The sequence below is a fragment of the Octodon degus genome, unplaced genomic scaffold, assembly GCF_000260255.1.
Source record: "Octodon degus isolate 3935 unplaced genomic scaffold, OctDeg1.0 scaffold00032, whole genome shotgun sequence".
NCBI classification, from domain to species: Eukaryota; Metazoa; Chordata; class Mammalia; order Rodentia; family Octodontidae; genus Octodon; species Octodon degus.
In genome coordinates this window covers 6248297-6272286 of record NW_004524608.1, presented here as the reverse complement: position 1 = coordinate 6272286, position 23990 = coordinate 6248297, and the positions used below count along the sequence as shown (strand labels likewise).

At 48.7% G+C, this 23990-nt stretch overlaps 1 protein-coding gene across 1 annotated transcript; it reads left to right on the top strand.

Moving 5' to 3' along the window:
- The first annotated feature begins 9343 nt into the window (after positions 1-9343).
- On the top strand, positions 9344-23722 carry Fam180a (family with sequence similarity 180 member A). Its single transcript, XM_004629971.2, has 3 exons — positions 9344-10039; positions 20355-20455; positions 22537-23722. Exons 1-3 carry the CDS (start codon positions 9964-9966, stop codon positions 22927-22929), a joined length of 570 nt encoding a protein of 189 aa, XP_004630028.1. The 5' UTR covers positions 9344-9963; the 3' UTR covers positions 22930-23722.
- The last annotated feature ends 268 nt before the right edge of the window (positions 23723-23990 follow it).

Here is a 23990-nt window from a genome sequence, read left to right as displayed (position 1 = left end):
CCAGAAGTGGCCAGGAGGTGAATGTGCTATGCTGTGGTTATTGGCACTGGGCTGCCAAGGCAGGAAATTCCCTGCATAGCTAGACTGTCTTCCAGGCCTGCTGGGAGCGGCAGACTCCAACCCCACCCTGACGATTTCTCCTGGGTCCCCAGCCCTGCCACCCACTGGCTCTGACCTCGGCCCCACAGCCACTTACTGTAAGTGACAGCTAACGCTCAGATCCACTCCTCAAATCCCTTCAAAGCCAGAACTCAGGGGAACAGATGGGCTCCGACTTGCAGAGACGCCAACTACTTCCTCAATAAAGTTTTCCAAGGCGTCTCCTCCTTCTGGATCATCTCACCCAGGATCAGCCAAGGTGTCCAGGAAACCTTCTATATAGTGAATCCCTTCCCAGCCCTCCCAGCCCTCTGACTCTGATCCTGACTATGCAAAGATGTGGTGTGCTAGTCGGGGCAGGCTCACGACACCCCCAGAATCTCAGTGAAGCAATACAGTGAAGGGCTCTTTGCCCATCCCATGTGATGCCCGCTCAAGTACTTTCCCTAAATTATACCTATTGCCATCTAAGTTGCCATTCTTTCAGGAACTGCAACTAAATCCCTTTATGGAGTCAAGATGTCCCTCTTTATAGTTTGTCATGTAAATAGCACCCCAAGCAGGTCCCAAAGTGCAATGTTTGAGCCTCCAAAATTGGATAGCAGCTTAGAAATCCAGTCTTAATCTCTAAGGCCCACCTCCTTTCCCTTCATTACCCAAAATTTCTTGAGTTCTTCCCAGTACTTAGGTAGAGACACAAGAAGTACAAGTGAAGAAAACAAGAAGTCTTAGGGATGCATCAAACTTATCCAGTCTTGCCTTGTTGCACCAATGGCAGTGGCAGGCTGGTAACTAGGGAAGAGTTTCAAGGCTTGTGTGCATAGCCAGAGAGACAAAGTGTCCATGGAAGCCATGGTAGAGATCAGTAATGTTAAAAAAAAAAAAAAAAAAAAAAAAAAAAAAAAGCTATGCCTAAGATCTGAGTCCCCAGGATGCGCTCAGTTACTTCCCAGGAGCACTTGGCCAGGACGGGCCCCATGGGCTACGAGCCAGAGTCCTTCTTTCCTGCTGCAGTCAGGTGGGTCCTTCAGATAGCTCTAACTCTCCAACCACTCATCCATCCATCCATCCATCCATCCATCCATCCATCTAGCTATCTGTGGATCTCGAGCTTCCTGGTAACCTCCTAGGGGCCAGTTGCCCACCTCCACAACCGCACATGGTTGGAGGCGGCCTGATGTCCACCCGCAAGGGAGGGCCCTGGTTCTGAATCTCCCTAATTCTTAACCTGAGGGGAAAGTGTAAAAATGGGTAGGAGGTTATATTGATATTCAGGGATTATGGGATTATGGGCTGGTAAAGCAAATATCTAGAATACCCTGGGACTCTGAGTATGAATTAAATCAACATCTCCCCAGAGCTTTCCATTCTTGAAGTGGCCTTTCCAACAAATCATTTTCTTCCTTTTCTCCTGGTCCCCTGCCTCTCTTACGTCTCCTTAGTAAATGTAGCACCCTCACTGTCTGCCCCACATGTCCTTCCTACTCAGCATAGGCAGAAACTGGCAGGCAGCTCTCTTGCTAAAGAAAGAAAAAACAGTAACCTCTCAAAGGACACAGCCGTCACCTACCTTTGTCCCACAGTGCCTGGTGGGCACTCAGGAATGTTTACCACCTGAAGAGAATTCTGGAAGAAGAAGCAGCATTATTGGTAAAATTAGAAAGCATGAGGGGATGAATGGAATGATCTGGAATTTGTTTCACCTGAATCTTGACCCATGCCTCATCCCTTGAAAGAGCAAAACAAGATGTTACAGTACATCCTGTAACTCAACTGTGTCCCAAATTTTCTGATCAAGGAGATTTTGGGACCACAGAGGAAAGTAATCAGTGATATAGAGTGTGCCTAAGAAAAGTCACATGGAGAGAAAACATTCTCTCATGCTTTCACAGAGAGCAAATTGGTCAAGCAATGGCTGATACTCATCCATATGGCTGACACTGACAAAAGATCTACAAACTGAGGTACAGGGTTTCAGGGTAAATCCTGAGGGGATTTGACTGACCTCATCAGATACAAAAGTTACATTTTCTGTTGTATAGGTCTTGCTCTTTCTTGGTCTTAACCATCCAGCAGAAAAGTATAAAAATGAAGTATAAGAAGTAAAACCAGGGCTGGGGAGATGGCTCAGTGGAATAAGTGCTTCCCTGGCAAGCACAAAGGCCTGAGTTCAAAACCCTTGTTCCACAAAAAAAAGTAAAGCCATATTAATATGATGAGCTGTAAAAACGCTCAAGTCAGCAACTTCTGACATTGTCAGTCTTATGGAAAACCCACTACTATTGTGGACTATTGAACTATATTGGGATATTTTGCTGAATTCATGCACCTACAGTATTTAAATGACAATGGAATGCCCTTCTCTGACAAAACTAACCAAAAAAAGGGGGATACAAATGAATGACTGTGAAGTGAGGTAATTTGGTGCAACCACAGAAACCCAGCTGTAATCATGAAGTGCCAACTATATACTCAAAATAGTTAGCATAGATATACAGCTCCATTCTCTCAATTCAATGAATGGAGAGGCTTGTTATAATAGTGTTTGAGACAGGATATCAGACCTGTATCTTGTACAATGAATAACCACTAAGACAACAATATGCAATGTATTAATGATTGAAAATGTACTAGTAATTGGTTGTGAAACTGTGTCATTGCTATTTGTTTCTCAATAAAAATCTTTAAAAAAAAAAAAAAAGAAGAAGAAGAAGGAAAGAGCAAAACAAAAGAAACCTAGTAGCAAATAGTGTGACTCGTTCCTTTAATGATCCCAGATGGAAGGAGTCAAGTAACAATGCAGTGTTGCCTCTCTGGCCTGCTCTAGACCAGACACTGAATTCAGAATGGAGATTTAAAGGCTGGGGAGATAGCTCAGCAGCTTAAGTACCTGCCTGGTAAGTGCAAGGTCCTGAGTTCAATCTCCAATCCAAAAATAAAACTAGAATGGAGATTACACTTTGGTCCACACACTGCCAAGTGTCTTGGATACGCAGTGACACATGAACCCTGCTGCAGGAGCTCTGACAAAGCTGGGGACCTTGGCAGCATCCTGGCAGAGGAAAGATCTGACCAATTTGTTCAGCTGGCCCTTGAATTGTGGTCCTGACCTGCGCTGTTCTGAATCACCACTGTGATTAGCACAGTTGGCGGCAGCAGCCAGATGTCCAGGCCTGACGTACACCCAGGAGTGAATTCCCCAAAGGGTTCTTTCCCAGGTGGAAGGCATAGTCCACACGGACCTCTGAATCTCTGGAGGGCGCCCTGGCCCTGGCCAGCACCGGCACACACGTCCTCCAAGTCGCTCGCGTAGGCAGCCCTTCAGGACCAGATGACGTTGCTGCTTTGGAGGTTGGCACTTCATAATTACAGCTGTGTTTCTGTGGTTGCACCAAATTACCTCACTTCACAGCCTTAAAATAGAATCCAGACTAAAGGTGCTGGCTGCATGAACAAAGAGAAAGGCTGCACCAGACTCAGAATCTGGGTGCAGAGCCAGAAGAGAGCCGGGAGCTAGAGAGAAGTCCTGCGTATTCAAACCTGTGGCTCCTTCTCTCCTCCTGACAGAAATGGTAATGCCATAAAACCATCTGCTTCCCAGAAACAAGGGATATTTACAGTTCAGTCTCCAGCACACTCCCATTCATTCATTGATTCATTCATTCATGCGTTCATTCACTCACTCTCCAGGACTTTTCCTACTTACTGGACGGGGTCTACTCTCTTGGCCTTCAAGACACTCCCCCATCTCATCCTTCTCTGTGCCTGGGAGGCTGATTTCTGTGGACCGCATCACCAGGCTAGCTCCTTGCGTGATCCTCTGGTGGATCTGGCTGTCAGGAAGCCGGAGATGGAAGTTAGGAAGACAGGAGAGTATTTATTCCCATACATCTTCCATGCTGGGCCACAGTTTGTTCTTGCTGTGTCCTTCAGTCTGGGCCACTGCTCCTAGGTGGATTCTCTCTGCATCAATTTTCTGGGGCTGCTATAATAAAATTCTACAAACTGAGAGCTTTAATATAACAGAAATGTATTGTCTCCAGGTTCTGGAGACCAGCTGGTGGGGGCTGTGTCTCATTCAGCCTATTATATGGTGGAGATGTCCACAACTTCATGAATGAATCCGTGCATGAACAAGCAAATGGCAAACCGATGGGCACTGATGGTTCCCCTTCTGTGCTGGAGCCCCAAGTACAGAGACTCTTCCCCCAGCCCCACTCAGCACACCCTCTACAACTCTGTGCTTCCCTTCATGGAAGCCATCTTCTTAGTTTTCCGGTGTTCATCCCAGCCGCTGCCTACTAAAATATGCATGTATTTATCATCTAGCAGTTGTGTGACCTTGGCTGTGTGACCCAGCACACAGAATTGCAACATGAACAAGAAAAGCAGGGAGAGGGAACACTCGTCACAGTAGGCCAAGGTTTCATGCTCCCGGAGAAATTATAGACATTTGTCAAGTTGTGCTAGGCAGAGAAGGCCTGGCTCATCATCTTATGAAAGAAAATTAAGTACAAACACATTCAGGTCCAGCCCAAATCCAAAGCCTAATCTCCAGTTTAGTAATCAGTAAGTGACAGTTTGGAGATGTGAGGCTGCAGATGAAAACAGCCAGGACGGGAGGCCAAGGTCGCCAATACTGATTCTGGATGGCAAGGCATATCTACCACTGCCCTCCACACCTTCCTACTCAAGGGGGAATTGGCAAGGGAAAGCCTGACACGAGCTTCTGTGGCTTCAGAACCCACCAACAAATATTAAGTGAGGGCTAACCCAATAGCTCAGCAGATGAAGGCCCCTGGTTAGGCAGAGAGCAGTGGCCGGGGTTCCATCTCAGGGCATTCTGTGCCAGCCCTGCCCCTGGGGGCCACTGAGACGGCAATTGAGACTGGGCGTAGTGGCACATGCCTGTAATACCAGGGCTTGGGAGGCTGTAAACAGGAGAATCTCTACAAGTCCGATCTAGATAATGAGACCCTGAACACTCTGTAGAGCCTGCCCTACATACAGAGAAAAAAAAAAAAAAAAAAAATCAGTGAGGCCCAGTCCTTTGCTAGGTACTTTGGGCTATGCTTGCAAATTTACAAAATACAAAAAGAAAACATCACACCGGAGGCAGGGAGGTATTCAAGCCAACAGAACTCACAGCATAAGTACCCACTTATGCCCTTTGTACTCACTACTGACTCTGCCACAAACTAACTGTGTGACCTAGGTGGGCTTCCTTAATCTCACTTTGCCTTGATTTCCTTCATCTGCAGATAACAGTTTCATCTTTCCAGGTTGTTGAAAGGAGTTGGCCTAGCATGTAGGAACACTGACAACACACAGAATACAGTAAGACTTCCACACATTGGTGCTATACACAGTGGTACGTATAGTGGTGTGTGCAGTGGTATGCCAGGGCCAGCCTCACAAGCTAATTGTTTGTATTTCAGAAATGCTGCGATTGCCTGTCCACCTATTGGTGGCTTGTAATCAGCCGCGGTGGAAAGTGTGTTCACTAGGAAATCAGCAAGCTCTACAAATCAGGGCTTCTCCCCAGCCACAGAACGGGTTTCCCAGAGCTCCACTAAGGGGTTCCCAAAATGTAAGGCTTTGAGACAGGCTAGGCAAACAGTTCTGCATTTGGGGCATGGACTCACACAGTCCTAATTAGAGTTCCAGCCTCCTAGCAGGTGGTGTAGGAGGCTGATCCAGGAGCGGGTGGACACATACTTCACCTCCTGGCTCTATTTCTTCATGTGGATAGAGCACTTAGGTGTGGAAAGCTTACTGTGTTCTGGGTATTGTCAGTGTCCGTCCATGCATGGCCAACTCCTTACAACAACCAGGAATGATGAAACTGTTGTTATCTGCAGATGAGGGAAATCAAGGCAAAGGGAGATTAAGAAAGCCTGCCTATCTTCCAAAAAAATAAATAAAATAAAATAAAATAGAAAAGAAAGCCTGCCTAGGTCACATAGCTAGTTCATGGCACAGTCAGTGGTGGGCTTCCAAAGACAGGAAGCCTACACCAGAGTTTCCCCTGTTATCTTCCAGCCTAGAGCTGTCTGATGCAGGAGTCTCTGGCCACCTCTGGCCACCCAAGGACTTGACGGGTGCTGTAGGCATGAGATACACATTAGATTTCAGAGATATCATAAGAACATAAAACATCTTGTCAATGTTCATATTGATCACATATATAAATGATAACACTTTGAATGTGTGGAGTTAAATAATACTGATACAGCTAAAGTGCACCTGTTTTCATTTCATTAACGTAGCAACTGGGAAAATTTAAATTAACTGTGACATGCTTTATATGTCGGTTGGGGAGAGCTGTTCTACGTAGAGCTTGTTGTAGACACTGACTATGAGGAGGAAACCCAGGCTGCTGCCTGAAACAAGCCAGCACAAACAGCCATTATTAACACTAGGGAGCTCAGGGGATTTCAGATTTTACAGTAGAGAGCTGTGATTCAAGTCATGGAGACATCCAGAGGCGCTCTCCCCGGCCACACCTCCACAGGCTGGAAGCCCACAAGGAAAGAGGACTTTAAGTGTACTTCAAATTCCACTGCTCTCCACCTAGAATTTCAAGGAAGTTGAGGAAGCCATATTGGACAAAGTCAAGATGTCTATGGCATTACTTTTTTTTTTTTTTTTTTGATAACAACAGGTTTTTATTAGGTTTGCACACCAGATGTATTTAATCTCAACAAACCATGTTATAAGGGAAATGAAGTAAGAGGTGACACATTTGTATGAAATTATCAATGAAAACCTTTAAAGCTTTTATTAATACATAAGAACTTATTGTGCTAATCGCTATGCTACATATTATGAAAGATAAAAAAAGAAATAAGTAACATTTATTTAGGGAGGGAAATAACTTACTGAAATAATTACAGTATTACTGTGATTACTGAAATAAAAATTACAATAAAGGTAACAAATGATTAATCCATAAGAAAAGAAGGCTCCAAGGAATTGGTCATACCACTATTATTTATAAGATAGTATTATTTTATGAATAGTTACTGACGTACCTATTAACCTTTAAAAAAATGTAGTTGTTTTCCAAAGTTCGCAATCTCAAGTGTAATATACATCCTATGGTTCTAAATACCAATTTGAAACAGATTATACAAAAAAAAAAGCCCGAAACCAAGTCTTCAAGGATATCAGGAAGTAAAAATGCAATTTACCAAACCAGTTTTTAACCCCTGGACAGAGAAATGAATACTCTTGTTCTTACAAGGCAGGAAGGATTTCAAACTATACAGTCAATTCTTTTTCTGTGAAAATTTAAGATTTAGAAACTTTCAGTAACACGACGGGAAGACCTGAGAAAGAATGTTCACTGCAATCAATTTCAGGTCATGCTAACAATTCCTCAGTTATTTTAACGCTCTCAACAAAGTTACTTCCTACATAGACAAGAAAAAAATAATTTCACTCGTTTTTCCCTTTCTTTGATCATCTTTACGCAAAGATCAAAACAAGAACATAAATTGAAATATAAACGTCTGCTTAAGTCAAACCTATATCAAAGGAAGCAGTTACCTGAGTAAGCTGGGGCTTAGTGATAGGCCAAAGCCTCAATACCCTACTCCTAAACAATTCCCAGAAGGGAAGACAGAAATTAGATCCCAAGATGAAGAGACCTCAAAGTTAAGGACTAATTACAATAACTGAAATGTCTAATTTCTAAAAGCTTCCCAATGCACTGACTGCAGTTTTTGGTCAAAATGGGGTTTCCTGAAGAAGGTGCTCACAGATTTCAACAACGGTCTGCAGATGCCAAAGAACACTTCTGATGCTTCGGCGGGGTCTCTGAACACACACCGGTGACAGAGAGGAGATGCAGGTGGCTCCCGCGCCGGACCGCTCCCTGCTCGGGTGTCGCCCGATGCTCTCCGGCAGCGGCGGACCTGCTGTCCACCACAGGCCTGCTGGAGGACACCTGGGGCTTTCCTCCGCACTCATTCATTCTGACTCACTCGTCCTGGCGGCCGCTCCCAGGGACGCGCGGCCCATGGCATTACTTTAAATGATCACAAAAAAAAATTATTATTTTTTGCTTTGGAAGCCCTGAGTTGAATCCCCAGTACCATGAAAAAAGGAAATAGTGCAGCGCTATTGGTATTTTGATTGGGATCATTCAGATCTGTGTCACAGTTTTGGAAGTATGGCCATTTTCACTACACTGGTTCTGCCTACCCAAGAACAGGGATATCTTTCCATGTTCTGATGCCCTCTTTGATCTCTTTTTCAGGGTACTGTAGCTTTCAACACGGGGGTCCTTGGTTAGACTGATTCCTCAGCATCTCATTTTGCTTGATGTTACTGTGAAAGATGTTGATTCCCTGATTTCTCTCTCGGTGAGTTTGTTATTCATGTACAGGATAGACAGAGGGCAGCAGGAAGAACATGTTACAATGGGAAAGAGAACAAGAGAGGGGGACGCGAAGAAAAGGAGAGCGATGACAAAAGAGAATGGAAGAAGGAAATGGAAACAAAGCTTTTCTAAATGGGCAGGGGAAGAAGCGTTGCAGGGAGAGGAGGGGAATGGGAGATAAAAGAAGATGTAGTATGCACAGGTGCAGATGCCCCATGGTGAATGCGATCCTCATGTAGAGCAAGCATGCGCTAACGGAAAAGCAGATCTTAAGTCAGATGGGACACCTCCAAGAGGTGGCCTAGTGCAGGGAAGTCAGTTCACTGGCAGTGCCGTCCTTAGAAGAGACCAATGTCACAACTGTGGGGCCCTGTAGTTAGCTACCATGAGAGCCAGCCTGACCCCTCAAGCCCAAGGTCCCCTGTGTCCTGGTGCAATCTCCTTTCCATACGTGGGTACATGGTGCTACCATCTCTCACATGGCCCTCACCAAGCAGAGCAGGAGCTGGCACCATGCTCTTGGACTTCCAGAAAGGTGGACTAAATAAACCTCTTTTCTTATGAAATATCCAGACTCAGGCATCTTGGTACAGCAACAAGAAAGAGCTTCACTTGAGCATCGCTAATGTAAAGGGAGGGTAGACCCTGGGCTTCTGTATGGCCCTGAGAAAGGTCACCCAGACAACACACGTGGCCCGTCACCTCTCTACTTCTTTTTTTTTTTTTTTTTTTTTTTGGTGGAACCGGGGATTAAACTCAGGCCCTTGCGCTTGCCAGGGAAGCGCTTATTGCACTGAGCCATCTCCCCGGCCCCCACCTCTCTACTTCTGCTCCCTCACACTCTGCCAGTGTCTCACCTGTCCAGATCCTGGAGAAGGATCCAGGCCCCAGATCCCTGGGCCCAGATCCAGGGAAGGGTAACAGTGACACCCAGCCCAGGTGCTACTACAATGATTCTGCTGTCCTGACAGCAACTCTGGGCTCCAGCATGCCGCGTCTGCCAGGCAAGCACCCAGCTCTTCCTGCAGCCCTGCTGCTGGCTCTGATGTAGCGTGTGTGGACGGGGAGAGCTGCCAGCTCTTCGCCGGGCTCTCTAACAAGTTCCTCGGGTCTGTTTGTTAAAGAAAAATTCCAGTGGGCGCATCCAACACATGGAACTCAAGTACAGAAATTATATTTATCCACCCCACTGCCAAGGCGATCACATGCCCTGTGAATCACTCCAGATGTGCTCAAAAACAGAGCCTCTGTGTGGACGCTCCAGCCCCCAACCCCAGGGAGCGTTGGAGTAAGAAGGTGCCGGCTTCGTCCCACCCAGAGGTGGCCGTCTGCTCCGCCCTGCAGAGGCAGAAGGAGGACACTGCTGAGCTCCTGGAAAGGGAGGGTAGTAAGAACCCTGTCTCCTCTCTGGGCTGAACTCAGGAGCCCACCTGTAGCGACCGGGTTCTCCGTGGGTGTGAGGTCGAGTAGAGAAAGACATGTGTTGGAAGACGCTGCTGCTCCTGCTGTTGTACTACAACGCTCAGGCCACTGTGTCCCACAGGTGGAGCAGGGGTAAGTTGCTGTTTATTCATCCGCTCATTTGAGGCTCTCTTGTCTTAAATATGATTAGGAACTTAGAGGTGAGGGAAGGAAATCAGAAGCCCTGGGTTGTCTTTGATCTCATTTGTGCCAATTGTTCTGTGTTTCTTGCGGGTTCCCACCCTGGCTGTGAGACAGAAGGGACAAAGTCAAAGCACTGACTGGGGAAACAGTGCAGGGCAGAGACCTCAAAGGCTATCTCTTTAGGGTATGTCAGAGAACACACCTTCATGCTTCAGCAAGTGAGTACAGGCTCCCGCCACTCCCCACATGCTGCAGAGCAGGAGCTGAGGCCTGTGACCCAGTGACAGAACAATGGGTGTGGGATGCAGGAGCTGTTGTGCCTGGGACACCAGGGTGACGGGCTCTTGGCCTGGGCTACTGTAGCCAGGAGGAAGGCTGCATGCTTCCCCTTACCAGGAGCAGATGTTCCTTTTCAGCCAGGTAGAGCCGGCCCAGGGACAAGTGAGGAAAGACACCCTGTGTCCTCTCATGGTGGCTGCCCCGCCGTGCTCAACAGCCCCTGCTTATCCACCGTCCAGAGGAAGGGCCTGCAAATGTTTCCCAGGGTCTCTGGTTTCCTTTCTATTATCAGTTTCCCCTCCCTCAAAGCCTAGATGGCATCTTTCCTGCTGGGTCCCGGGACTGGCACTGCGTGGCCGGCACTGGCAGCCCCTTGAGCCCATTTCCATCCCATTATTGGTAGGAAACGAGGGGCCAACAGTGCTGCCTGCTTCACTCAGACCCGATCAGAACTCTGTCCCCCTGCCCCAGGCTGGCTGAGTTCACATCCCCGGGGAGAAGGTGCTCCCGCAAGGCAGGCCGGAGGGGACTCGAGACCCAACTCTGATGAAGGTGACGTGGTGGCCACATGGGACACAGCCCTGCCTCTCAAGGCCAGAGTCAGGGGAGGGAGCAGTGGCTCAGAGAAGGAGCAGAAGCGGGTAGAGGAGAGCCAGAGAGCCAGGGCAATCATTTTGAATTTTATTTCCTCATACTTGAGTCTGGTATCAGAGACCTGCCAGCCCTCCAACCTGAGACAGGAAGTGACTACCGTCCGGAAAAATAATCAGCATTTCCCTTTCTTCTTGTAGCTACCGAGCTCACCACACACACACACACACACACACACACACACACACACACACACGTGATGTGCGTACAGGTCAGGGCGCACTTACGACAAACAGCTCCTGCAGCTGGGTTCTGTCGCCCTCTGTCACCTGGGGCACCACTCGATTTCCCTACTTGAAAGGATAATATCTACTCTGCCTAGCTGAAAGCCAAAAGATAGCTTGTAATATGGCTCATAAGAATGTTGGCTGGGGCCTGGGGAGATGGCTCAGTGGAATAAGTGCCAAGGGCCTGAGTTCAATCCCCGATTCCGCCAAAAAAAAAAAAGATCATCCTTGGGCTGGTGAGATGGCTCAGTGGTCTAAACCACCTACTTAGAACAAGCTTAGCAAAGCACAGGGACCACGGTTCAATCCCCCAGCACCACATGCCAGCCAGCCCCGCCCCCTGGTGGGCTGAGCTGGACACACACACGCACACACACACACACACACACACACAAATAAATAAATAAATATAAAAATTTATATAAAAAAAAAAAAAGAATGTTGGCTGATTCAGGAGCCCCTGGTCTCCCAAGAAAGTCCTGCCCTCCCTAATGAGCAGGCTCTGTGATGCGTTGTGTCTAACCTCCCTGGGTTTCAGCTCACTAACTGTCCCAGACAGAGGTAACCAAACAGGCTGTAGAACTGGGAGGGTCATATCCAGACATAAACAACATTCTTTGTAAAGAATGAAGCACTGTGTATTACCTATCAGGTTTTTTTAATAAGTGAAAACTTTAATTAATGAATTAATTAATTTAATTTAATTTAAAAATAAGCAAAAACTTTCCAACAAAGAAATTTTGAGGTCCTCAGTAGGGTTTGGTAGCAACACCCCAGCAGTGGTTACTCTGGCCCCTGTCCTGGGGAAGGTCTGTCCCCAGCACAGCCATGACCTTCATGGTGGAGGAGAGGAGAGAGCTCACATCAGGGCATTAGCAGCTCTAGACTCAGGTGCCAAGATCCAGGTCAGCACAAGTAGTGTGGAGTTCCTCCAGCTCGCACCCGAAGTCTTCTGCATGCTTAGTTTTTTTGTTTTCATATTTGACTTTTTTCTAACTGTAATAGGAACACACGGTTCTTGTCATTTCTTAAGATGGAATTAAGGGACACACCCAAATAAATAACAGTTTATTCAAATGTATTATTCCTTTCACTTTCCTCCTTACCCCAATCCCAACAGCAGCCCTAATTATGATGAATCCCCCCGAGGTAGCAGGAGGCCTCCTGTCCTGTCAGGTCTTTCTGGTCCACCCCCAGCCCAGGCTCTAGAGTGTGGAACTGGGGCACTAAACTCAAGGAAAATGCAGGGCTGGCAGCACACCCCTTTCCCTACCGTTCCCCAGCCTCGCTCTCTAGGATTGCGTCCTGGGAGGGAGTTTCCATGCCAGGGTCCAGGGTTGCCCAGTCCAGACCAAATGAGTCACCTGCGGTTAGTGTGGTCAACCCGGGGATGCTGGGTACACACAAACACACACACACACACCCCACACACACCCCACACACACGGCCCATGTCCTTGCATGTCCCAGCTCCCCACCAGAGTGACACTGGAGCAAGGAGGGCCCAGAAGACTTTTTTTTTCCAAAGTTTTATTGATAAACAGCAATGAGACAGTTTCAAATCAAATAGGAAGTACAGTTTCAACAAATAATACACTGCATATATTCTTCTTAGTGGTTAATTGCTGTACAAGATGCCCCAGAAGACTTTTTGCAGAGAAGAAAATATGGGACTGAGGGTGCAGCTAGCATACCCCAGGCCCTGAATTCAATCTCTCAAGACTATAGAAAGCAAGAAGAGGGAAGGGAGGGAGGGAGGAAGAGGGAGAAGGAGGAAAGGAGGAAGGGAAAAGGGAACACAGAGAGAGGGAGAGATGGGGAGGGGGAAGGACAGGTCGGAAACCTCTTCTTATTAATAGTTAACACCACACGGGTGTGGCACAGGCAGAGCAGGTCAGAGGGGAAGGCCGCCCCGCCCCGTGCTCCACAGCATGGTGGACTCTGCTAGCTCCGAGAGTCGAGGGCACCCTCGATCGGTCACCAATGCCCAGCCACAGCACCTCAATGCCCATGCAGAGCCACCTGTGTCCTCTGCACAGCTCCGGGGCAGGGTGCTGTCATGTCCGTTTCCAGCGAGGAGACAGGAGGGTGGAGGAGCAGGGGTGACCGTGTGTGCTAATCCGACATCGCCTCGCTGCCGCCCTCCTCCACCATCTCCCAGTGACCCTGCGTCCCTAGACACACTCCTGAGGCAGAGAACCTGGCTCACTCTGACAGACCCAGGTTTCCCAGGGGCAGGCCCACAAGTCACAAGGCGAGTGACAGCCATGGGATCTAACACCAGACCTTTCTCAGGGAGCCACGTCCCGCCCGCCATGGTGGTCTCCCTGGAGCTGCTGCAGCTGATCCCCCCACCTAGTCCGGCTTGGGCTGCGCAGGCTCTGCAGTCCGAATCCTTCCCAGCAGGCTCTGGGGCTGAAGCCTTTCGCACACAGTGAGGACCCAGGAGCCTTAGCCTTGTCGCGTGGAGCAGAATATAGGAAGGTGAGGAGGTAAAAGAAGACTTTCAACTCAGTGCAGAGGCCGAAAAGCCCAGCAGAAAGTTGAACTGCAGCACAAGACTGGCCGCTCTACTTGGGGCACCTTCTAACTGTACACCAGGGCCAGAGACTCTACAAGGACAGTGTGAGACAGCAGCCACCTTTACTAGATAAATTAAAAGTCGATCCGTCTAAGCTAGAGCAGGAACTCCTGAGAGATAAAGGAAGGATCTGGTACAAATAAAATCAATATGTGCTTTCTGGTCATCAGCCAGGTCCCAGAACTGCAAATAACCTCTAGAACCAGCCTATTAAAGAAGACTTTTGGAGAGCACTCTGATTGAAAGGGATCAAGTCTGGTGACCCGAGTAGACAATGTGTTGCTATGGGATTGTTTATTCACTCGACAGGAAGTGATGGGCACGGTGCTTGGCACTAGGAAGACAGCAGTGCACAGACAGGCAAAATCCCAGACCCACATGGAAGGGAGACGGAAAATGAACACAAGTACAACTAAAATATGTGACTTTGGGGTGTCACAAAGTAGGAACAGTGGTTAGTGAGTAAAGAGGGTTATAATTTTAGACACAGTGTTCACGGAAGGTCTCTTGGGGGAAGTGGCAAAAGACCGAAGAGGTGGGGGGCAGGTCGTGCAGTCTGTTCCGTGGGCACAGCCATGCCAAGGCACTGTGGCAGAAGCTTCCCTGGCCTGCACACAAGCTGTGACAAGGCTCCGTGGCGAGGGACGGGTAGGAGATGAGCGCAGAGAGGCAAAAGGAAGCCATGTCGGCAGCACCTGCAGCCACCAGTAGCTCTCAGCTCATGCTGTGGGAGGTGGGAAGGCAGAGGGGGCTGGGCAGCGGAGCAGCACGGTCAGGCCCATGGCCTCAGGATTCACTCTGGCTGCTGCATTAAGGATGGAGTGGGCAGGGACCCAGGACAGCCAAGGAGACACCCTAGGAAAATGCTCAGGGCCGGGACACAGCCAGCGGGGTGTGAAAAGCAGTGGCCAGGCGCCTGATCAGTGGCCGAGGTTCAGACAGCAGGATCTGCTCTCATGTGGGGGTGAGGTATAAAAAGACAGAGAAAGTCAGAGGTGACTGAGAGATGGGACAGCTGGGGATCAACCAAGAGATGCGTGCATGCATGCAGGCGTGTGGGCGTGAGTGTGGTGTTAGGAATGACAGTAAGGAGAAACAGCTACCCCATTAGCAAGTCCAGGCTTGCAGTCTAGAAGTGTCAAGTGGAAGCACCAGAAGTCAAGACAGAGCCTGAGGCCACAGCCTCCGGGCAGCCAGGGAGCAGGCAGGCATTGTTGATGATAGTGGAGGACAAGTCATGTCTTTCTGTGCTGCTCTGAAAGCCCCTGCTGCGAGGAGGAAGCTAATGATTTAGAAATAAAAGTTTGGATCACAGAGGCGCCATCTGTCTGGGGACCTCACACACACAAGCAAGGCAGGGCTCTAAATAGGTGCATGGCCTGAGAGGGGAAGAGTCCGTGGGTGTGAGCAGGACTCAGGGACCCACTCACTGGGAGGGGAAGGTGTGGGGCACTCAGTCATCTGAGAAGGCAGGAGTTGGAGGGAAGGCAGACAGGATTCAAGGCAAGCAACACTGAAGGGTTCCTGTGAGACAGGCTGTAATCTCCCCTACTTGGGAGGCTGAGACAGGAAGATGGAAAATTAAAGCCCATCATGGGCATTTTAGATTCTGCCTCAAACTAAAAAAAAAAAAGGTATGGTGATCTAGCTCAGTGGTAGAGAACTTGCTCTAGAATTTGTAGGGTCCTAAGTGCAACCCCCGGCACCACCTCCACCAAAAGAGCCCCATCAGGTGACCATGTTGTGGTGCTCTTCTCCTGCCACATGTGGCGCAGGTATGCAACAGGTGTGTAGGGCCAGGTGTGCTACAGGTAGGGCCAGGTGTACACAGGTAGGGCCAGGTGTGCACAGGTAGGGCCAGGTGTGCACAGGTAGGACCAGGTGCGCCCTTGCCAAGTAAATCCAAAGGAGTAAGAAAGGGGCAAAGCAGTTGGGATCTTCACAAGACCTAAGGGTCATTGTAGTTTGACTATGTATATCACATAATCATAAATCAAAAGTGGAGCTTTCTTCTTTTTTTTTTTTTTTGGTGGAACCAGGCATTGAACTCAGGCCCTTGCACTTGCCAGGGAAGCACTTATTCCACGGAGCCATCTCCCTGGCTCAAAAGTAGAGATTTAAAGCATGTTCTATACCAAAGCATCTGTTTATTCACGAACTATATTGATGGTTCTCTAGTTACCCAGAGCTGTAGATCGCCCCACTGATGGACAGACATCCATCCCTAGGAGAAGATAGCATGGCTTGGCCTATCAGTGAAATGGGGCCTTGGAGTCTGAGCCACCTGCATCTTAATCCCAGTCCTATCTCAAACAACTGGGTGGCCAGGGGGGGTGTGATAAGCAGTGGCAAGTTCTAGAAACTCCAATTTTCTTTAGCTGTACAATGGGAGGTTAATACTTACCTTTCAAGGTACACCTGGACAGTGCACATTAAGTGCCCCCCAGTTCTCATTGTATCTGAGCCCCACCCTGGGACTGGTTGGTCTGAGGTCTGACAGTGTCTCCCCACAGAAGGCCTGGGCCCCAGGAAATGAGGAAACTGTGAACCCCGCACCTCCGGGTCCATCCATATGCATGACCTTCAGCAAATGAACCTCTGCTTCTGCACTGATCAGCCCACCGTGTCACAGGTGCAGTCTGCCTGGGGCCTCAGGAAGGAAGGAGTCTCAGTTTGCCTCCCCAAGCCTGGCCTGTGCAGCAGGTGATCAATAATGAAGGAAGACAAGTGATCCCCAGGAGTCCCCGGGACAGGCACACTGCAAGGCCCTCACAGAGGCAGCCACAGGCTGAAGAAATGCCTGGGTGTGGGCAGGGTGTGACGTGCTGCAGAACCAAGAGAAAGATACCCAGAGCCAATGACTCTGCACAAATCTCCCAGCAGCCTTCTTGGCTGAGGCTCCAAGGCCCCTGGAGGGCAGCTGTGCCCTCCTGCTGGGGTCTGCCCGCTTTCCGAGCCCTACAGTCTCAAGGAGGTACCCCTCTCAAGTGTCCCTCCTCTAGAAGCCTGAGCTGCCCGGAGCAGAGAGCAGGAGCTGATCTTGTGAGGACCTCCATAAATTTAGGAATGAGATGACAGGGAATGGGAAGAGGCTCCAGGGAGAACAGGGCCGGTTTTCAAGCAAGGGAGGAACAAATCTAGTTTCAAGCTTTGCTTGTCTAAGTTCAGAGTGAGGCAATCCTTGCTTTGGCTACTGGCATTTCTGGCAGAAGCCAGCCTTTGTCACTGTGGATGGGAACATCTGGGAGTGACATTCACCTCCCAGCATCACCGGTGAAGGGACATGCATTCACCTTGGCAATTCACTGAGAGCTGACCACCTTCCTGTCTGCCAGCAGCCAGAGGTGACACAAATGGCGATGATCCTGCCTGCCTTTAAGCCCAATGCTTAAAGTTAATGTGGCTGCAGAACACCCATGCTGGGACTGGGAAACAGGAGGCTGGCCCCAGTACTAAGAATCCTGAGTGCCTCACACACTCCCTACAGCCCTCGCCATTCCCCTGGTCCAGGCTCTGTTAGTGGATCAGAGAACAACTGAGAAACACCAGGAACACCTCCAGCACTGAGCTTTGAACCAGGAAGTGCTTCCCTGCTCTACTCTTGGAGAACTAGAGGGAGGGAGGAAGAGGAAGAGATGGAGAAGGAGGTAAGGTCATGTTCCAACCCTGTCCTGAGAAGGTGTCTCAGCCCTTTCGTGGTGGAAAAAGAAAGACAGAAAAAACAGCTCACACCTTGACAAAAGACCAACCGTCCTGGTTTGCTGTCCTACCAGGGAGAAGGCAGGGGCAACGCGCTCTCTGCGCATACCTGCAGAAACATCAGCCATCCGGGGCCCTGAGGAGCCCAGTCAGAGCGCACGCAGGTTCCTGTGCCAGCCAAGTTTCAGCCACACAGCAGCAGCCAGCTTCTCCTGGAAGGGGGAGATTCCTTTTTATTTTTTTTTCTATAATTTTATTGAGAGACAAATAGCAATGAGACAGTTTCAAATCAAATTGGTATGACAGTTTCAATAATTAACACATTACTGTCTTCCTGGTGGTTAATTGCTGTACAAGATGCAGACATGATATCCTATTTACAAACACTATTAGAACAAATCCCTCTATTCATTAAGAGAATGTAACTATATATCTATCCCAACCATTTTGAATACACAGATACAAGATGGACATTCATTTATATATCCTCTTTTTTGTTTAGTTCTGTCATTTGAATATTATAGGTGTGTTAACTCAGCAAAATATTCTAAAAGAGTCCAGTAGTCCATAATAGTATTGCGTCTTCCGCTTCACTGGCAATGTCAGAATTGTTGACCTGAGTCCCCTACAGCTCAACATAAACCATGACTTTACTTCTTATAATTCGTTTTTATACTTTTCTGCTGGGTGGTTAAGACCAAGGTAAAGCAGGACCTATGCAACAAGAGTTGCAGCTTTTGGGTCTGATAAGGTCAGTGAAATCCCCTCAGGATTCATCCTGAGATCCTGTACCTCAGATTGTAGATTCTTTGTCAGTGCCAGTCATGTGGATGAGTCACAGCCATTGCTTGGCCAATGTGCTCCCTGTGAAAGCCTGAGAGAATGTTTTCTCTCCATGTGACTCTCCTTAGACACACTCTACATCATTGATCACTTTCCTCTTTGGCCCCATAATCTCCTTGATCAGAAAATTTGGGACACTACTGAGTTACATGACATTACAGTACAAGATCTCATACGTCCTGAGTCTTCATTGACCTTGGAAGTCTAGGGCCAAAATGTTGGCTTAAAGGGGAGATTCCTGCAGGGAACCTTTCTGGAAAGCGCCTTCTAAGTTGAAGATGCATCATTTTTTATCTCTTCTGATGGAAATCTTTCTAAAATGTCCCATATATTCCCTGCCCTCTTCGGTGTAACACATTGAACACAATCTGATCTTTTCTCTGTGGCTCAAGGGCCTTCCTCCAGCAGGGCATCACTATGGCCGTGGAGACGGAACCCTTGCCCAACACGAGGGCCTCAGACTCCTGTCACGGGCTGAATTTTACAGTTCCTCCTCTAGTTTGCTGGAAAATCATAATCAAGAGTCTTTTTGTTTGGATTAAGTGCCTGCTTAGGCTAGCTCGGGGAGCAGGGTTCGATCCAAGGCACTACATGCCACATCACCCCCACCCCCGGGCAAGCTGAGCTAGCCACCAAGGCCAGGCATGATGGCACATGCCTGTAACCCCAGTGTTGGGGGGGCTGAAAACAGGAGGATCAGTAAGAGTCCCAGCTGTGTAGTGAGACCCTATGCCAGATACATAAAAAAGTCTTTTTGTTGTTCTTCGTTTTGTTTTGGTTTTGGTTTTTTTGATACAAAGCCTCATTATATAGTCCAGACTGGCCTTGAATTTGCAGTGATCCTCCTGCCTCAGCCTTCTGAGTGATTATAGGTGTGTGCTACCACACCCAGCTCATAATCAAGAGTTGTGGGGCTGGGGAGATAGCTCAGCAGTCTAAGAACCATGCAACAGCAAGGTCCCAAGTTCAATCCCCAGTACCACATACTGTGCCGACCCCACAACCCCAGACATAGTGACTCATACCTATAATCCCAGTGCTGAGGAGGCTGAGACAGGAGGATCACTATGAATTCAAACTGCGTAGTGAGACCCTATATCAATTTTTAAAAAAATTACAAAAGTTATGAAGAAGCTGCTCTTGTGCTATCAGTTGGCAGCCCACTAGCCCATCACCTCTGCCCAGGGCCTGCTTTGCAGAGGGTCTGTGCGGGTGGAAGGGTCTCTTCTCCCCTAGCCCAGTGTGACCCTGAAGAACCGAGGGTTACAGCGATCACCCCTGCACTCTGGCAGGGCCTGTCCGCTCGCTCTTGCTCTTGGTCTGCTGTATTCCTCTGTAAGTCCTTGCGGATGCTCAAAGCAGCAGCCACTATGGAGCAGCACGGTCTACGCGGCCACTGGCTGCCAGCCAGCACAAGTCCGCATCAGCCCTCCCTAGGGGCAGCTCTGAGGCAGCCACAGGTTCCCTATAGCCAAGTGGCAATCTCGGGACAGCTTTCTGCTTATTCTGTCCCTGTGTTCAGACCCTTGGGAGCTCTGTTTCCAATTGATAGAGTAGTCAGAAGTCTGATTCTCTGATTAAATTATAAACCAGCACCGCATAGTGATGAAACAAATAATTCAGTTTTGTGGCACTATTAAGGAACAGGATTTTTAGGAAATCGCTTGTTGAATTGGGAGATTTTTGTTTGCTTGCTCATTTCTGTTTTGCTTTCTCTTACTTTGTTTTAATATTAGTTCTGTGGCACAGACATGTCCCCAGGCATATCAATTTTTCAAAACTTTTGCCAATGATTCTAACAAGCAACAGGGTTTGAACCTACCTGTCTGACACAGTCCGGGAATGTACTAGGACCAGCCAGCGCAGTCTGCGCCCTGTACCTGTGATCTGTTGGCTCACTGAAGAGCACAGCTTTGCTCAAGGCTAAGATCAGCAAGGCCACCAAGCATGCACACAGCAGCCCAGCTCACTCTCGTTTCTTCCAGCGGTACTCTTCCCTGCTGCCCACCGGCCAAAGAGGTCCTCCTCCGTGCCGCTGAACCCCATCCTGCAGACCTCCTTGGAGGAAGTGGAGCTGCTTTACGAGGTAGGGAAGGGCAAATGGTCCAGCCAGCTCATCCAGAGAAGCTACCCTTCTCTCCAGTTTGGAGGAAGGGAAGGAGTCTGTCTGAGCCCCCAGAGATGAACAGCCTGGACTACAGCAAGAAATGGCCCTGCTGGGCCGGGGAGATGGCTCAGTAGGATAAGCGCTTGACTGGCAAATGCAAGGATCTGAGTTCAATCCCCGGTTCCGCAAAAAAAAAAAAAAAAAAAGAAAAGAAAAGAAATGGCCTTGCTAAACCATGGAGGGCTTGGACCCTGATCCATCCCAAGTCCAGCATTCCTGGTGCCTCCCCTCCTCTCCTGGGGCACAGTGGGAATGACAGGCTATCCAGTTCAGGTAAATGAGAGACAGGTTGGTCCCAGGGGTTCCACTACCCACATCCAGGCACCCAGGAGTGGCCACTACCCAAGAGAAGGCCTCAAGGCCTTGGGCATCAGTAGGGCCTCAGTAGGGCCTGCATGTGGCACATCTAAGGCCCTGCTGCCATGCCAACAAGGCTGCCTCCTGACCCACTAGCCCATATAAGGTCTGAACACAGCAGCTGCCCTCTAGATTCTGCGCTACCACTCACCCCTCCTCCAAAGCACAGGCCAGTTCCCCAAGACTGCCTGGTTCGGGACCACAAGACAGCCCCAGGATCAAGATCTGAGCTGTACTCCACCATCCCTGCGACCTCACACGCACTGCCATTTCTCTCTGGGCCTGACCCTCCTCGACTATTAACCTGAGAGGCGTTCAGCTCTGATTCCCCAACCTGCCCTCCAACTTTGACATCCTCCTGCTCCACACACTAGAACCACCTGGTTAAGAAAGACACAGCTCATATGGCTACACCATGCGCCTGGGTCAAAGACCCCAAGCCCTGCCCTGGGGAGGAGATAGGCAAATGCATACATTAGCCCCACCTTCAGCCTGGAAGTCATGAAACAGTCTAGAAAGACATCAGAAAGACAGTGTTGAACAGTGAGTCACAAAGAAAGTAGAGTCTGAGAACACTTGGGACCTGGGATCATTCCGTCCTTATCTGTCTGTGTCTCCTCCTGTGAGCCTGGCTGTGCCAGGGAGGCAGATGACAGAACTGGCCCTTTCACTACAAGCCAGAGAGCAAAAGGAAGACAACTCTGACTACCACCAAGTCCCTAATACAAGGCGCTTCATTCCTTGAGGTCCCACTTTCTGCTGTAAAAATAATTTGAAATAGCCAGGCGTATGGTACACATCTGAAGTCCCAAACTCTGAGAGGCTGAGGCAGGAGGATTCCAAGTTTGAGCCTGACCTGAGTAACTTAGTGACTTAGCAAGACCCTCTTGCAAGATAAAAAATAACAAAAGGATATGACTCAGTATGAAAGCCCTGGGTTCAACCTCTAGCACTGAAAAAAAAAATCCACTTATCATTTTATGCTTCAAAAGATCTTTTGGGGGGTGAGAGAGAGAAAGGGAAAGGATTGGTTTGATTCACTGGAAACAATCACTGGTCACTTAAATACTGGCTTTGTGCTGTGTTAGATTTCTTCATAGTTGTCTCATGGAATGCTCCTAACACCCTCATGGACTTGATGTCATTATTAATCATTTTACAGAGAAAGGAAACAAGGCCCAGTGAAGTTAGGTAAGTTGTCCACGGTGACACAGGAAGTAGGACGATCAGAACTGATAGCCAGGTCTCTTTGGCCAGTGAGATAGCTCAGCAGACTAAGCACCTGCTTAGGCAAGCTATAGGACCGGGGTTCAATCCCTCTCACCACATGCCGCATAAGCTCCACCCCCAGGACAGGCCAAGCTGGCCACAGAGTCCAGGCGTGCTGGCGCATATCTATAATCCCAGTGCTGAGGAGGCTGAAAACAGGAGGATCACTATGAGTCTGAGCTGCCTAGTGAGACCCAGTACAAAAAAACAAAGAAAAAAAAAAAAAAAGAAAGAAAAGAAAAGAATTGGTAGCCGGATCTCTTAGATACCGAGGCCCAGCCCCCTCCAGAAGTGAACACGTGTGACAATGACTATCATTGTGCATTGGACGATGCCCGTGCTCACATCTTTCTATGTCCCATGTCTCCCTATAGCTCCTGCTGGCAGAGCTTGAGATCAGCCCAGACTTGAAGATTTCTGTCAAGGATGAGGAGCTGGCCTCCCTGCGGAAGGCCTCAAGCTTCCGAGCCATCTGCAACGACGTGATCCCCAAGCGCATCCCCGACATACGCCGGCTCAGCGCCAGTCTGGCCAGCCGCCCTGGCATCCTCAGGAAAGAAGATTTCGAGCGGACAGTGCTGACCCTAGCCTACACGGCCTACCGCACTGCACTGTCCCAAGGGTACCAGAAGGACGTCTGGGCCCAGGCCCTTGTTAGCCTCTTCCGGGCGCTGAGGCATGACTTAATTCAATCCTCAAGTCCCACAGTGTCCCTTTCAGAGCCTGAGCCACACCAGGACCTCAAACCAGGGACCAACACACAATAACCTAGAAAGCTCATCTTCTCCTCCAAGTACAGAGACAGCCAACAAAACATGTAACAGAGCAGCGGGATACAATGAGACTGTGCCATGGCCCATCCCTGTGTGACCTGGGCTGCCTTAAAGAGCTGTGGAGCTCATCCAAGGTGCCACCAGAGGCAGCACAGCTTGCCTGGGACACTGGGAAATCTAAGATTGCTCCAACATAAAGCAATCAACAGTCACCCAGAGGGCCGGCGCTAGAGAAGACACCAAGCAGTGTGGTTTGGCAGGATAATGGGACAGATTTCTTGGATTCCAGGGCCCAGGGCACTGGGCTGAATGAACCTTTTCCCAAAGGCTCCATAGTAATTATAAAGAAGGTAGAGCTACACCCCAATAAATACAACATTCACCAATGACAAACTTGGCTTTCTCAAAAGCCATCAAGAGAATCTCTTAGAAAATCAGTAGTTTTACTGAGCTGCTTGTCTGGACTTGTCTTTTCTGAAAGCTATTGTCGTGCAGAGGAGGAACAGGAAGAGGCTCCAGAAATGCCACCGCTCCCTTCTTGCCTGTCCTCTGAGCAAAGACACCAAGAGAGGCTCCTAACCAAGCAACAGCCCTGCCTGTCTGTCCTAACTTAGCTTCCTCAGCCTTCAGTGCACCAAACAAAAGTGATTCTCAGGTGACAGAATTTGACCCTTTCAAATGCCAATGTTTTCATTTTAGAAATATTGACTTGACATCAATTTTAAATACATATGATAGCAAAAAAAAGCGTAAGAGCGTAAGACGTTTTATGCACACTTAAGTATAAGCTAATTGGGCTGGTGAGATGGCTCAGTGATCTAAAGCACCTACTTAGAACAAGCTTAGCAAAGCACAGGGACCATGGTTCAATCCCCCAGCACCACATGCCAGCCAGCCCCGCCCCTGGTGGGCTGAGCTGGCCACACACACACACACACACACACACACACACACACAAATAATAAAAAAAAAATTCTTAAAAAAAAATGCTAATCATTTGGAACACCTCCTAGGAAGGAGTCGGACAGGATAGTCTCTAAGATTCCATCTATCAA